This window comes from Oratosquilla oratoria, chromosome 16, assembly GCF_046742065.1.
Source record: "Oratosquilla oratoria isolate Oo_2021 chromosome 16, ASM4674206v1, whole genome shotgun sequence".
NCBI classification, from domain to species: domain Eukaryota; kingdom Metazoa; phylum Arthropoda; class Malacostraca; order Stomatopoda; family Squillidae; genus Oratosquilla; species Oratosquilla oratoria.
The window spans coordinates 673,360-689,261 of record NC_134792.1 but is presented as its reverse complement, the minus strand read 5'-3'; the positions used below and the strand labels follow the sequence as shown (position 1 = coordinate 689,261).

Below are 15,902 nucleotides of genomic sequence, written 5' to 3'. Positions count from 1 at the left end.
GTCAAAAAAGACCACCAAACTGAATACTCCATCAAACCCCAGATGAAGTCCCAGGATGAAATCCCTAACACACTAATCAAGAACCACAAATGCACACTTGTATTCAGGATCAGAGACAACAACAGAATAGGCCTGGCCAGATTCAAATTGCTCCAGATGTAACCTTCATGACAGAACACCTCAATGCCCCATGCTATGCCCAGACAATACTACCTAAATGATATGGTCCTAGCTGGAGTGTTACCAATTTCCTGGAGGTCATGGGTCCTCTGCATTAGACCAGAGGCAATGGATTGATTGATGGTAACCCTTGCTTATGAATGCAATACATTTTTGTATTATATCATGTTGGGAGGGTGGCCAATTGCTTGCATCTAAGAACCATGTAGACTGATCTCAGGTTGGGGAGGGGGAGTGGCTTCATTTCATTCATGGGAGTGTTGCAAGATGGGGCAGAAGGCACAAGAGGATCTTGGTTTTGGGAAAGCTACCAATACCTCCTGATTATTGTCTGGTATTCAACAACTGATAAAATTGCGAAAACCGACAGAACTTGAAATGGAAGAAATGAGTATAGAGGAGCAATGGGGCAGCTGAAGAGGCAGGTGGTATTAGAATTAAATATGGTACCAAACAGAAAACCACGGCATGGTGGACTGATGAAGTGAAGATAGCAATTAAAAAAATAAATTAAAATGAGACATTGGAGATAGGCAAGTTTATGAAGATAAACAAAACAATGAGAATCAAAAGAACAACTAAGGAAGAGATGTGAATCAGGACTGGGCAGGACCTAGAGACGTAGAAGGAACAAGAAAATAATTGTTCAGTATGGCTAGGAACTATAGAAAAGGAAATAATGAAATAACATGTAGTAAAGGATAAAATAGGAACAGAACTACTGACAGAACCAAAGGAGAAAGAAAAAAGATGGGAGTATTTCAAAGAACTCCTGAATGTGGAAATACAGCAGGAGCAATATGGAGAGGACCTGAGATTAGTATACAGGAAGTGGAGGCACTGAAGATGAGAAGCGGCAAAACCTCAGGTGATGACGAGCTACCTGTAGAACTATCTAAAGCTTCTGGAGAGGGATGTGTAGAGTAGTTGAGAAACATCTTGAATAATATGAGGAAAGAGGAAAGAGTGACACATGATTGGCACAAAGCAATTGTGTCCAATCTATAAGAAAGGTGGCAAATTAAATTGTGCAAATTACAGGGGTATATCCTTATTATCTCATGTTGGAAAAGTATATGAAAAAATAAAAGAGAAAAAAAATTAAGATTCTGTGTCGAGGAAAAACTAGGAACATGGCAACATGGTTTCATACCCAATAGCACAACAGACCTAATGTTCACAATGAAGATGATACTGGAAAAAGAGCTGAGAGTGGGACATTGACAAATTTGTGGCTTTTATGTACCCTTCGATAGAATTAATAGAAACAGCCTGTGAAGTCTTACAACATCAAGACTATGACAAACCCTAAAATAAGAATAATTAAGAGTATATACAAGAATGCAGAGAGCAGTGAAGAATAGAGCTGGTGAGTGGTTTAGCATAAAGACAGAATTGAGGCAAGGGGGAGTGCTCTCTCTTTTGCTTTTCATAATAGACATGGACAGATGCCTGTAGGAAGTGTGTATACTGAAGGAAAAGGAAATTACACTGGCTTGATGTAACTGTTGTGACAGGAAACCAACAAGTTCTCCAAGAAGCCATAACAAGGTGGAATGACATCTTAAACAGGCTGGGATGAAAATGAATAAACAAAACAGAAATAATGAAAGTAGGTAGAATAAAGGAGAAATGTAATATTTATATTGAAAACATCAAACTGAAGCAGACAGAAATTTAGTTATCTTGGAGTGCTTTTTGAAGAAAACAGGCAAAACAGAAATATCAAAAAGAATGAAGAAATAAATACAAATGTCAATGCATTATATCTTATACTTAAGGATAGAAATATCCCAACAAAGGCCAAAACCATTATATTCAAAACAGTACTTCTTTATGGGTTAGAAACTTGGACACTGACAAGAACATCTTTGCAAATACAAACAACAGAAATGAGTCCTGAGAATGATCCAAGGAGTGACTAGACATGATAGAATTAGAAATGAAGAAATTAGGGAGAGATTAAGAATAGCATCTGTGAAGATAATTGAAAAGAACAAATCGAGATGGTGTGGGCATGTTAAAAGAACAGAACACACAAGACACGCAAAGAAATTCTTGGGAGTGGGTTCCTCCTGGTCGGATGCCCTAGGAAATGATGGACTCAGGGAGTGGAAGAAGCTGCTGAAGAAAGAGGAAGGAAATTGAAAGAAATAATTAGAGTTGAGGACTCCTGGGACAGAGACCTTTCAAGAAGATTCGTAGAGGCCGGACAATGACAGGTATAGCCTACCTTGCATCTGGTGAGAAATGTTTAGGGCATCCTTTCTAGACCCTTCCCTGTATGAAGTGAGCAGCAGGCTTCTCAGTTCTGTAAGCTGCTTCCAAGTTGTGTTGCTTACCCTCACATGATGACCATACTTCACCACCAGCTGTGGGTTATGGGCTTCCAGATATCACTTCCCATTTTGAATGGGAGAAGATCAACAGAGACCAAAAACATTGTCTATTTTAATTGTTGCCTCACATCTGGATGGGAATCAACCAAAGGGGCACCATTATGAGGCGGAGATTTTTTTTTATGTTTTTATTATTTTTTTTTTTTTTATTCAGCTTGCTTTCCTCTTCTTGGGTAAGTGTTATGGAGAGGGCTTCAAGACCTAAATGGTATTCACAGTAGGTAAGGATTCTACCTCTTTTAATATAAATGTAATTTTTATAAGGTTGAAAAATAAAAATAAAGCAAAATACTTTCAAATAATATAATTTTAACAATTTATAATTCCATACATAATTTTTGACTGGTTCATAAAAATCTAGTTATCAAATTAAGACTACCTTATGCATTAGTATTTACAGAGTAACCTTTAGCATAAATAAATCAGTATAGACCCTTTGATATAACCAATTTAAATGAATCTCTAATAAACTCAATTTGTAAACAAAGCAGGCGAGGGTCTGTCAGTCCAGGTACATTTGGTCCTTAAAATAAAGTTGCAGCAAACTAGGATTTCAAAAGAACCCTATCAACTAATTGTGACCTAAAATATATGGTAACGCTACATACAGCACTATGTTAAGCTCTATACTGACAACTGTTCTACAAAAGCAATAATTCATTTAGCATGTGGGGAGGGCAGGACAAAACTGTCACAATTTGCAAGAAGTTGCTGTGACTTTTGGATTGCAAAAAAAGACTAGTGACATTTGGGCAGAGCTGAACAACGAAATTGAAAGCTATTGTTATTTGGGAGACATGGTCTATATTGAACTGGATATTACATTAACATATGTATGAACTATAAGCACCAATATACAGAAGCAATAAAGCATACATATACAATGTAATCAACTGTAGGGGTGGAGGCTCTGTATTATATTATATATATATAAAATTTGTATAATATATGCTATCATATTTGCAGAAGTGCCTATGAAGACCAATCTGTAACACAAAGAAGCAAAATCTTTCCACAGGCCATGGCATAGCATAACATCAGAAATTTAACGAGCTGTATACTTGGGGGTGGAGAGATTAAGTGGCTGGCTTGTATCTTCTGACGCCTCTGCCAACTGAATCAAAGCCATGGCACCCATCCACTTGTCCTTTGTTTCACCAACTTGGGTAATGACAGTATCTGATGAAACATGTCCAGTAACAACTGATGGAGTGACAAGAACTGAAGTTCGAGTGCTGTTCAGCTCTCTTGACTCATCATGTGGCTGCAGTTCTCCCTGTTCCAGTCTTGCTTCATGAAGCCATCTCTTCTTTGGTTGACGCATTCTCCAGGTTTCTTCTGCTTGTGTAGGTGTGTCTGTACTTTGGGAGGGGCCTAAGGCATCTTCATGGGTGGAATCAATAGAAGTATCCAATGAAAAGTTCTCTAGCTTAACTGGATCCTCTGATAGTGGGACAGCAAGAATTTCATGTGGCAAAGAATCTTCAGTACAAATTATATTCTGTGATTGTGAGCTGTCACAGGACACATAACCATGGACTTCTTGAACATTTTCTTCTGTAACAATGTAAGGTCTTGCAGTAATTGCACTTGACTGCTCCATACTAGACAAGAGACACACTTCAGGTTCAAACAGAGTTTGGGGCAAGGGCTCATGACTGACATACTGATTTGACCGTTCCAGCTGGCATACACTGTAAAGCTCATCTTCAACTTCTGCAAGAGGCTTAATACCATCCATACTGTCATAGCTCCCTCTGTAATTAACGTTGTACTCTCTTGGGATGGGCTGCAAATTTTCAGTGTTCCTTAAAACACGAGCTCTTGCAGGAGATGAAAGGGCTGTGCGATGGGATTGAGAAGATCTCTGATGGAATTCCCCATACACATTCTCATCACCTGGATAAGCAAAAGTAGTCCCACTGTCCAAATTACTTGTAGAATTTATGGGATGTGACAGGTATGCATTCTCATCCCCTTCCTTGTGAGTAACAAAGCCTTCATCATTTGTTCTCAAACTACTAAGAACACCATGACTGGTGTTATGATGTTGTTCCATTAAAGGTCCTAGACCACGTCGTGACTTTGTCCGTTTCACAGGGGGTGGGGACATGAGATCATTATCAGATGGAGTACTGGGTGTCTCAGGAGTTCCTTCCAGTTCCCGTTTAGCTTTTCGTGCTTTTGCTGGGGTTCGCTCAGTCCTTTCTTGACGGTATTTTTCCAACCACAGCAAAACCTGTGAAGATAAAGAACATCTGAAATGAATCAGGCAATCCTTTATTCATTCTTGCTAGTACAGCTATCATGATTCACTAAATTAACTTCGGTGTATCCTGTTAATATTTTTTTTTTCTGTACAAATTAAAAATTATTTTCCAATGGAAGGGTTTGGCATTTTTCTTTTAAATCCAGGCAACCACAAATCTCTAAATACTCATTTTGAGCATGTCAGTCCAAGAAAATGAAAGGTGAAATTAATTAACCAAACCATTCCATTGAAAAAGGAACTTCCAGGTTTTACTCATATGATCTTCAGTTTGTATGTCAAAGACCTAACAGTGAAAATTAACAAACCTACAATAAATTGAAATCATGATTGTACAACAAAAATAGTGTCTACAAACAATTAACGAGAACCACCCTTAACTATGTTTCCACAGCTGTTCCCAATAAGCAAAACGGACATCTTACAAACTATCTATTTACCAAGAGCTTTCTGCTCCTCATAAGGGGGAAACTACAAACTTAAAAAAAAAAACACTCACATATATATATATATATATAAAATAAATAATAATACAAAATAAAGAAAATTTACAAGGTACACAAAAAACCCACCCCAATACCTGCATTTCAATGTCATCACATCACCCAAGTACAACCAAATGAGCATAACAAGCCACACCAGCACCATAATACTCTAACATTATAACCTAACACCTATCTCTATGTACCAAGAGCTTTTCCCCCTTTATAAAGGAGGTAGCAAAGTCAAATGCATGTACCTACTCCCACCCATCACCCTTTCACCCCCCCCCTCTCTCATCTTCAGATATTACAAGACTCAATCCAACCACAATCAGCCCAACATAAAAATCCATCTTAAGAGAGGCAAGAACCACACCGTGATTCCTATCTGGACAACATCCAATACTATCACAATACAAACAAAGAAGATGGCTTGCTACAAACTGCCCTAGATGCCATCAGACAGGACACTGAGCACCCTCATCCTACAATAACCCACACTATTTCTTCCCTGAGTGACCTATGGGTCTGTACAGTGGTCAATGCCAGTTACCTGGGAACTATGAGTATCCTGCAAGAAATCTGACTGAAACATCTACTGCATGGCTAAGAAAGAGTGATGTTAAGCAGGCAACAACTTACATGCAGACATCTAGCCAACACACATGTATGATAGCAGTTCTTGGTATGTTCCTTACCTCATCTGTACATTCTGCTGATGTAATTTGGGGGCTGATTGTACTGTCTGCTGTTCTCTTGAGGGTAGCATAAGGATGCTCAGCACAATGTCTGTTGGCATGTGTGAACCGTGACGTACACCCTGCAATTTTCAAATTTTAAATTATTGTCTTACAAGGAAATGTTATATTGATATGTACACATACACTTTTTTTTTGTTTTGTTTTTGTAAGTGAAGTGTCATTGCTATGGATGTAGTCTTGAACTGCTTATGAATGACCTGGGCAGTGGGGAGGAGACAGGGATGACATTCCATCCATAAGGAGCAAAGAGATGGATGTAAGTGAATGCATGCCTTGACTGGTGACTTTCCTTGTAGAGGAGAAGCCTGTGTGTGTGTGTAACACAGATGACCTTTCATCCACAAGAAACAATGAACAGGTCTCTGGATGGGTCTACTCTAATCAAGTGACTACCTCTTCCTTCAAAGGGGAAAAGGCTTTTTGGTGTATGTATGAACAAATCACATGTGCTTCCAGATGTATATACACACACTACCACTACTACACTCCATTATGACTCTTAAGGCATTGCTGCACAGTATTGTTCAAATCAACGTTTAGTTTAAACCTTACAAGCAAATGGGTAATTCCATGGTCTAAGCATTACAATTGATCAAATATTCCAACCCTCCAACATCCTAACATGAAATTAAACCTTACCTGATGCTGAACAAACGAAAGGTTTCTCCCCCGTGTGAAGTCGCTGATGTGTCTTTAACTGACCACTCTGGGTGAAAGCTTTGGTGCAGCCTGGGTAATCACACTGATAGGGTCTCTCACCTAAGGTCAAAGGAAAAGGTTTTGAGAAAAACATTACCAATATACATAGACACACAATTATGATAAAAATAATAATAATAAATAAATAAAGAATAGGAGACGGTACCCAATGATCATTACTCCTTTCCTGTATACTACATTTAGGAGAGACAGAGAGAAAAAAAGAGAGCAACTTTAAACAGGGATCAATCATGAAAACCTTAAAAGCTATGAAATACAGCAGGGAATAACAGGATATATTAAGTCTATCTTCAGTTTAAGTGGGGCTACTTTGTTGCACAAGCAAGAGGCCCTGATGGTTCAGATGCAGATGTGTATGCTCAAAAGTGTATGCCTTTCTAAAAGTACTTCCCCATCACTTTTGTTTATTCTTGCTACCCCATAATTCTCTTTTTCTCCATCTTCAATAGTCTCATTTTATATATATTATTTTTCTATTCAAAGAGTATTCCCTAGTTTTCACTTCTCCTTTATTTACTCTTGGAAGATACATTTTTTTCATATGCTGGACCATATACCAAAAGGCTTCTTTATGTGGGAGGTATGTAGCCAAGGCATGTACCCATCCTCTACCTTTTTGTTTCCCCTTTTAAAAAATATTGTCACACTGGAAAGAGTAGAAAGTGGTTTAGGTTTTCCACCTCATGATCATACACAATACACCTTGTCTTTTTCTTTCAAAATGGTGATTATTCTTGCTTGTTGTATACGTGATTTATTCTCAAAATTACTGGAAGGATTTAACAAGAAAGCACTACCAGAAAGTACAGTCATGGTATCAATGGACAAAGACATTTTGAAGTTCCAAGACACAATAAAGATCTACAGACAAACATCCACAATGGTTAAAATTCCTGTCTGGCAGGTAGCATAGAAAAAAACTAAATAAACAAATTTCTGGAACTAAAATGTTATACAATGGAGGCCCCTAAAGAGCAATACTATCATCTATATTATTCAATATCTTCAAAATTGGTCTTCCACCACCTGATCCAAAACTACACCAAAGTTCTCACCTAATGATATTTACAAAACATAATAAATTGGTCTCCAACCACCAGATCCAGAACTATGCCAAGTCCTTACCTAACTATAATTACCCGATATAATATGAAATAGCTCCTAATCAATCAACACATTTTGCCCCAGGTCTCTAGCAGACTCCAACTTATATGGACAAAATAGAACAATGGCTCAATAACACTGGAATGGATGTCCCATGAAAGTATCAGTGATACTACTCACTCTAGACAACCATGCCTCAATGAGACACCTAACAGTGAAATTGAATAAAACTCAAATATCTAGTCTCCCAATATTTTGAGGTTATCTAGCAGGTGTAACTTATTTTTTTTTTGCATCCCTTCTACTTCTTCAATTTCTCCTGTGCTTTTGGGGCTCCTCAGCTGGCAGCAGTATTCGAGTCTGGGTAGTACAAGGCTCTTTCAGATTGTGGTCAAGCAGGCTTCATCTTAACCTCTTCAATGTGAGTCAAATTCTCACAGGCAGAATCAGCTGCTTGATGCACAATGATGCATCACAATACTCGCATTATAAAATAGTTATATCCGCATTACTCATTATCTTTCACTCTGAATATTAATAACCACAGAAAATATGATCAAGCCAGTTCACAGAATATGGGGGTCACTCAGCTAAAACTACAAAATAAATATAATCAATATACAAACGACGGCATCTTCACATACCTACTTGCACCCCATGATGCTTACGTAATTGTAATTGTATGGAAGATCCATCAACTTTTAGCTGTAGCTATGATTATATTTACACATTCCTTATAGATGGTATCTGTATTTATTGTCACTCCAGGGTCTCTGTTGGGTCCTATTCCAGCATTGTGCAAACACATTACTCACTTCTTCCCCCCTCCCCCATCTGAAAAATAACCACCCCTCCTAATGCCGGCCATACACTATAATGTACACCAGACAGGTATGCCTGAAAAGTTACGCCTGTCGGGTATGCCATGGATTATCGAGAAGATGAGTTGTACTTTGTCTCCGTATTATGTAAGGCGACCTGACCACTGATCGATTTTTATTAAGTTGTCTGGTCGCCTTTTTGGCTTTTTTTTCCCGCCATACACTATCAGGTATACCTGACAGGCGTGACTGTTCAGACGTACCTGTCAGGTGTACATGATAGTGTATGGCCGGCCTAATGGAATGGTACTCATGACCAATGCAAGTTTCATATTAAATATGCGTTTGTATAATTTGGAATTTTACCATTTGTTACGTCATTTCTTTCAGGAATTTTGCAGAAGACCTTAGTATTACACTAAAGGTGGTGTACCTATATTGACTTTCAGTACTTTACAACTACTATCTCTTAAGATTTAAAATTTGGCTGAAATTCTAAGGGGCATAAGACCTGCACAAGGTGATCCTATTAAAATGGACATCAGGAAGTACTGTCCCCACTGCCAATCTACAAAAACTGGGCTGATCTCAAGATTTATCAATGAGTGATGTCTTCTATGTTTTATAACATAGAAAGTCCCACACCAATGCAATGTACACATGAGTTCTATCTTTGACCCCTCCCCCCCAAAGGACCATGTATAGAGTATTGGTTTTCCCAAACCTCTATACATGGACAGCAGGGGAGGATGTTAGAATTGTTATTGCTTTGCATCATGCAAGGACTATCAAATAAACCAACGTCTTCCACCTTAGATATATCAAGGGATAAGAACCACATTTATAACACTCACTGAAACCCATCACAATAGTAACATAGTAGGTGGAGAATTGAACATAGTCAGATATGTACATTTTCAAACTAACAAGGCAGAAACCGTGAAAGAGTGGCTTTATATACAAGGAATGACCTAACTTCAGAAATACAAGTAGTAGCATCACACACTAATGTAGCAAATGAACTTAGTTATGCAGACTGAACCTGTACAGTGGGTGTTATGTACAGACCCCCAAATTCTGATGCAATCAGTACATAACTTGCTTTGTAAAACACTTAAGCTCTTCAATACAAGTCAAAAAATCATGTGCATGTAAGGTTGCATGATGTACAATCACAATATGTGCATTACAAAATAAAGTTACCGCCATTATACTAGTTCTCTTTCACCCTGAATAAATGTCACAGAAAATGTAATCAAGCCTGTTCACAGAATATGGAGGGTCACTCAGCTACAGCTACAAAAATATACTCAGGAATCCAAAGCCATCCCTGTATACCCCACTCAGTTCATGACATACAAAGGTGTCATTGTATACAATAGGTTAAAGAACTCAATGAAGAATCTGATTTAATGTGCCATAAGTTTTGGCAAAACAGAAAATAAAAACAATAGCAGGCATAGGTACCCTCATAATACACAATGGGCAGCTTGTAAAGGCTGACACACATTGCCAAGACAGTGACTACAGTACAAGAGTGTTCAGCACACCACCAGAGAACATCATTGATGCCCTAACCACTAGCTTTTTTTAGAAAACTTACCAACAATATCAACAAAGACTACTTTAACAGTAAAAGATGAGGCTGGTATGAAAGAATTTAATCCAAACTTTGCTGCTGGACCATACAATATACATACATATACCAAGCCTTTTCCCCCTTACAAGGGAGGTAGCCAAAAAGAAAAAGGCATAAAAACCATTCCCACCCATTCCATCCCTAAATACAGTCCACTCCACCCTCCCTCTTATCATGGCACCTCCTGGATGACAGGTAATCCCTGCACCTTGTCCACTGCCCTGGGTCAGAGACAGTGTTGCAAGACACAGCAAGGCCGCTTCATGAAATCGGTGACACCCCCTCTCCGTCCCCCCATGCAGAAAAGGAGAAGACAGGGAGAAATCTCTTTGGGCTGCGTCTTCCTCTTCCCCAAAGCCCCCTTCACCCCATCCATCCATCTCATCCTAGGATGACCCCTCATGTTCACTCCCTCCACACCTCTTTTACTAGTCTTTCTTCACCCATTCTTTTCGTGTCCAAACCATCCTAATACTCTTTCATCAACCCTATCTCCCAACTCCCTTACCACCCCTGTAACCCCCATCATACTTCTCAGACACCTCATCTCAAACACATTCAAACTTCTTCTCTCTTCCTCTCTTATGTTCCATATTTCTGCCCCATGCAGTGCTGTTGGCACTATCACTCCTTCATACAGCCTCCTCTTAGCATCCATTCCCAAATGTCTATTCCTCATTACATTTTTTTAATCCACCAAGGCATTTACTTGCTTCTCTCAATCTACATTCTACCTCCACTCCACCCTTTCCTGCCACATTTGCACCCAAGCATCTAAACCTATCAACTTCCTCCAGTCGCTTTCCATTAATGCTCACTTCCACCCCTTGTACATCTCATCACCTTACTTTTACCCACATTTATCTTCAACTTTCATACACCTTCTCAAACTGTCACCAACTTCCTCAATCCCTCCTCCAATCCTGCTACAGGCGCAGTGCCACCAGAAAACAACAGCTGGCTCACCTCCCACTTTCTCAATTTTCTTTAAACATCTCCAATCCCTGTCCCAACACTTGCATTTACCTCTCGCACCACCCCATCCATGTACATGTTGAACAGCCAGGGCGACATAACACATCCCTGACGAAGTCCCACATTTAGCTCGAACCATTCACTCTCTCCATTTCTAATCCTGACACATGCTCTACTACTCTCGTAAAAACTCCTGACAGGTCCTAGAAGCTTTCTTCATATCCCGTATATCTGCAAAACCTCCCACAATGCCTTCCTCTCTACCCTATCATAAGCATTTTCCAGACCCATGAAAGCCCAAAAAACATCCTTACCTTTTCCTATAGCTTTCTCACACATCTGTCTTACCACAAAAATCTGATCTACACAACCTCTACCTGTCCTAAATCCACACTGTTCCTTGCCAATTACTCCCTCTGTTCCTCTCAATCAAGATCTCCCATAAGCCTTCCCAACTACACTTAACAAGCTAATCCCTCTGAAACTACTACACTTACACTTGTCCTCTATTCTCTTGTAAAGTGGAACTATACAGGCACTCCTCCTCCAGGGTAGGCGAAACAAGGAAACGAAATTCAGAGAAATGGTCCAGGACAGCAGTAATAGAAGTTTCATAATTTCTCTGTGAGCAGAGTTTTCCTCTATCACAGACAAAATGATGTGTGGCTCTGGTCTGTAGGGGCACCCCATATAGACCCTAAAGTATCAACTGCATGCTACTTTGCCATAACAACATGCAGCCAATACCCCAGATGGGGATACAATATACCTGCAATTTTGTTGTAGGGCCCTTCCACAAGTTATAAAGTAATTAAACTGGGTAATCAGTGACCTACTGAAAGTTATATTTGCTCCAATGTACAAGGGGGGGTTCAAGCAATAAACCAAAAAACCAAACCAGTGGTCTTAATCTCATTTTACAAAGACAATGTAAAGTACTGAGGAAAAGGAAAGATTGTCCAATATCCGGAGTGCAATAACAAATTAAACAAAGGACAACACTGTTTTTGTGGTGGTCAGTCATGTTTCACAACAGCTCCAGTATTGTCAAACTACTTGTCTATCAAAAAGGGCATCAATGTAGGTTACCTCAATTCTGCCAATGTTTGATATTGTAGACCACATCCATCCAAGACATGTTAAGAATTAGAAATTTAAATAAGTATTTGGTTGTAGTTTCTTACACAAAAGCAAGCAGGTCCAGGTGGTCCACTTCAATGATGCTATGTCTGATAGTTCCCATGTTTGATACCGCCCCCCTCAGGTATTTGTGTTTGGACCCTTACTATTATTAACCCCTTCCATACGATGACGCCTATGTAGGGGTCATGAGCAAATGGGTACATGAGGACCAGTGTTGGTGTCTTGGTTATATTTATTTTGTAGTTGTAGCTGAGTGAGCCCCCATAGTCTGGGAATGGGCCTCATCATATTTTGTGGCTATTAACATTCAAAGAGCACAAGATATACAGCTGTAACTTCATATTTTGTAATGCAAGTATTGTGATGCATCACTGTACATCAGGCAGCTGATGCTGCCCACAAGAATTTGACTTGTACTGAAGAAGTTATAATGTTTGGAGACAAAGATATCAGGTATTCAGGAGTGTCTTTGCTGATGACACCCATATCTACTGTAGTCTCCTGCACATACAGCAAAACTTCAAATACCTTAATTCCATAACCGACTGGGCATGAGAAATCAATATGAAATTTAACAGGATTTTTTTTTTTTTTTTAGCAGATTCAATATGGAATTATTGAAAATTTAAAGTTATGCCATATTATGCCAATGCACAGGAAAATCATGAGGATAACATAATGGACCTTGGCATTCAACTCAATAATGAACTAACCTTAGAAAAGCACATAGAAAATATTATAATGACTGCAAACCAGCAGTAGGCAGGATTTTATGTACTTTCAAAACTCTATTGCCTAAACACATATCTATATGGAAGTTACTTGTGCTCTTAAAACCTTAGTGTCTGTCAAGTATGGTTACCAAACAAAACCTGTGATAATGAACAACTTGAACAAATTAAAGTGTGTTCACTCAAAAACTATATACCAACACAAAAAATTACTGGACAAGACTGAAAAAATTGGAACTTTACTCAATGCAGTGTAAAGTGGTATGCCATCATTTATATGTGGAAAACATTGGAGGCAAGTGCCCAACCTCATGAGCATCAGGGAACAGTATCATCAAAGACATAAGAGAACCTGCAGGTGAGGAATACCTAAAGTGTCACACAATGATTTAGGTCCCTCCTCACACTAAGTTTTACACATGAGGGATCCAAACTACCAAGAAGAATCTGGGACTTGACCAGGTGTAGTACTAAATTCTTCAAGAGAGCTTTAAACTAGTTCCTAATTGGGAGCTTCCAGATGAACCTATTTTGCATGCATCTGAACCACAGACAGCTACCACCAATAATCTACCAGCACAGTGGAGTTACCTCAAAATACCTCATCACAAAAAAGAAATCTAATTCCCAAGTTGGTTTTGACAATGGATGTTCAAACGAATACAAGGTGTGCCAAAACTTCATAATCACGCAAACACGATATTCAACATGAACCTTACGTTGTCCAATAACCCCCAACCTAACTGTCAAATCCATAGAAAAATACATTTCAAATACAAAAACGAAAGAAGCGAAAAATACTGGAATAATCAAAGCTTGTTTATTTTACCACTAGCGTGCCTTTTATGATCTGTGGAGAACGAACAAACATAAGAGATGATCTTCACAATATTTTATAACTTTAGAAATGTTAAGACTACAATGCATACACATTATGAACGACGAAAATACCCAACAATAAGTCATAAGACATACAAGAAAATTTGTGTTAAATGGTCTAATGAAGGCTCTGATTTTGGGGTCTCGACAATACTCCCAGGTTCCTTGAACAAACCCAATGCACGGACCTCACCAGGGGTAAAAATGACTTCAACCTAACTTAACTCAAATAAATGACAAGGACAATACCTATATTTACAATGGATTGGAATGTAAAACGCGGATCACGTGGTAGTGACGTCATAGTTTTGGCGGGAGAAAAGCGCGCGCTTTTTGTTAAGAAACCCACATCCATTTAATGACAGAACAACCATGGTGGTTATTTAAATTCTCCCCAAATTCACGGAAGAATGTTAGTGAAACAAAGACCGCACCCAGACATTGTCAAAAGTAACAAGCCAATACAATTTTAACTACACTCGAGCTTTCTACGAATTTAAGTTCTGCTGTAGTAAATTTGAAGTTCATGTGTGATACTACAGCTTCTTCAATGCTTTGTGGTGTTCATGTTTTACATTAACACCACCCAAAAGAAGCGACCGAGGTCTGAAACAAACCACACCACTGTTACATTACAGATTTCTCGTTGCAATTCAGATTTAATACAGCCATAATTAATTAATAACAACTCGCCTCTTATTGGATGATCAAATATATTCCAAGATGTTCTAAAAGTGATTTTCAAACGACTCTGATCTATTGTCGTTAAATTCGTTGAGCCTAATAACTGACGTCACACTGGCGCGAAATGTTCCTTGTCTATAACCTGACCTACTTTAAGGTAGTTAAATAGTTAATACTAACTTGCATAAAATTACACATTCTTTACTCCGCTATTTGCGGATAAAATACATGGACATCTTAAATATATGTGAAACATTCACTTATCCGCTGTTTAAAAATGGCGTAAGGACTTTTAAATGACCCACACTTTGATGCTTACCTGTGTGTGTTCTGAGGTGAGCTTGTAGAGACTTTTCACGGGGGAAAACTCTATTGCAGATGTGGCACTTAATACTACTCGGAGACTGTGATCCTTCAATAATGAGGTTGGTAATAGCATCAGCACGGGGTCTTCCTCTCTTGGCTTCGAGAGCCCGAGCATCAGGGCTATCGCAAGCACCAGCAACACTGCAAGGACTTCTTAATTCTACTTTTCCAGCGTTCTCACCCCAGTTCCATGGATACAATGTATTATCCTTCATAGGAGGGCTACCAGGGAATCCTATCCCCGAATAAACACCACTTGGATGTCGTTTCGGCGTAGAATGTTGAATATTTTCACTGCACTTTTCAGACATGTCTGCTTACTCCTAGTCCACAGGTTTACCGCGCATTTCTCAGCGAATAAGCGCCAAAACAAATCAAATTGTTCGCGGGTTTTTCTTTGAGCGTTCATTGGTGGAAAAGATGCCAAATAGTGCGCACTTATATCGTTTAATTTTCGCATATTTAGCATACATAACATTTACAAACACCGCGCATCACAAGAAATCATAAGTATAAACTATTGCACATCCATTACTGAGAAGTGTCCTCATTTATAAGACTAGATATATTCTATACCAAAGTATCAATTGGTTTTCTCCTGGTGAGCTGTAGTATTGTTCAACAACTACAGGTGCATAGGCTATGATATATCTATTTGAAATATGTAGTTCTCAACAATGACATATAAAGTACATTGATTTTTTTAATAAGGTTAAATTAAAAGAGCTACTCTGTACTTTAGTCCAGAA

General features: G+C 38.8%; 1 protein-coding gene across 1 annotated transcript; it reads right to left on the bottom strand.

Annotated features, from left to right (window-relative positions):
* Positions 1-2,868: 2,868 nt before the first annotated feature.
* Positions 2,869-15,798, bottom strand: LOC143033807 (uncharacterized). The gene is made up of 4 exons (XM_076199302.1): positions 15,107-15,798; positions 6,731-6,850; positions 6,029-6,150; positions 2,869-4,818 (listed from the first exon to the last, which is right to left on the bottom strand). Exons 1-4 carry the CDS (start codon positions 15,462-15,464, stop codon positions 3,625-3,627), a joined length of 1,794 nt encoding a protein of 597 aa, XP_076055417.1. The 5' UTR covers positions 15,465-15,798; the 3' UTR covers positions 2,869-3,624.
* Between the last annotated feature and the right edge of the window lie 104 nt (positions 15,799-15,902).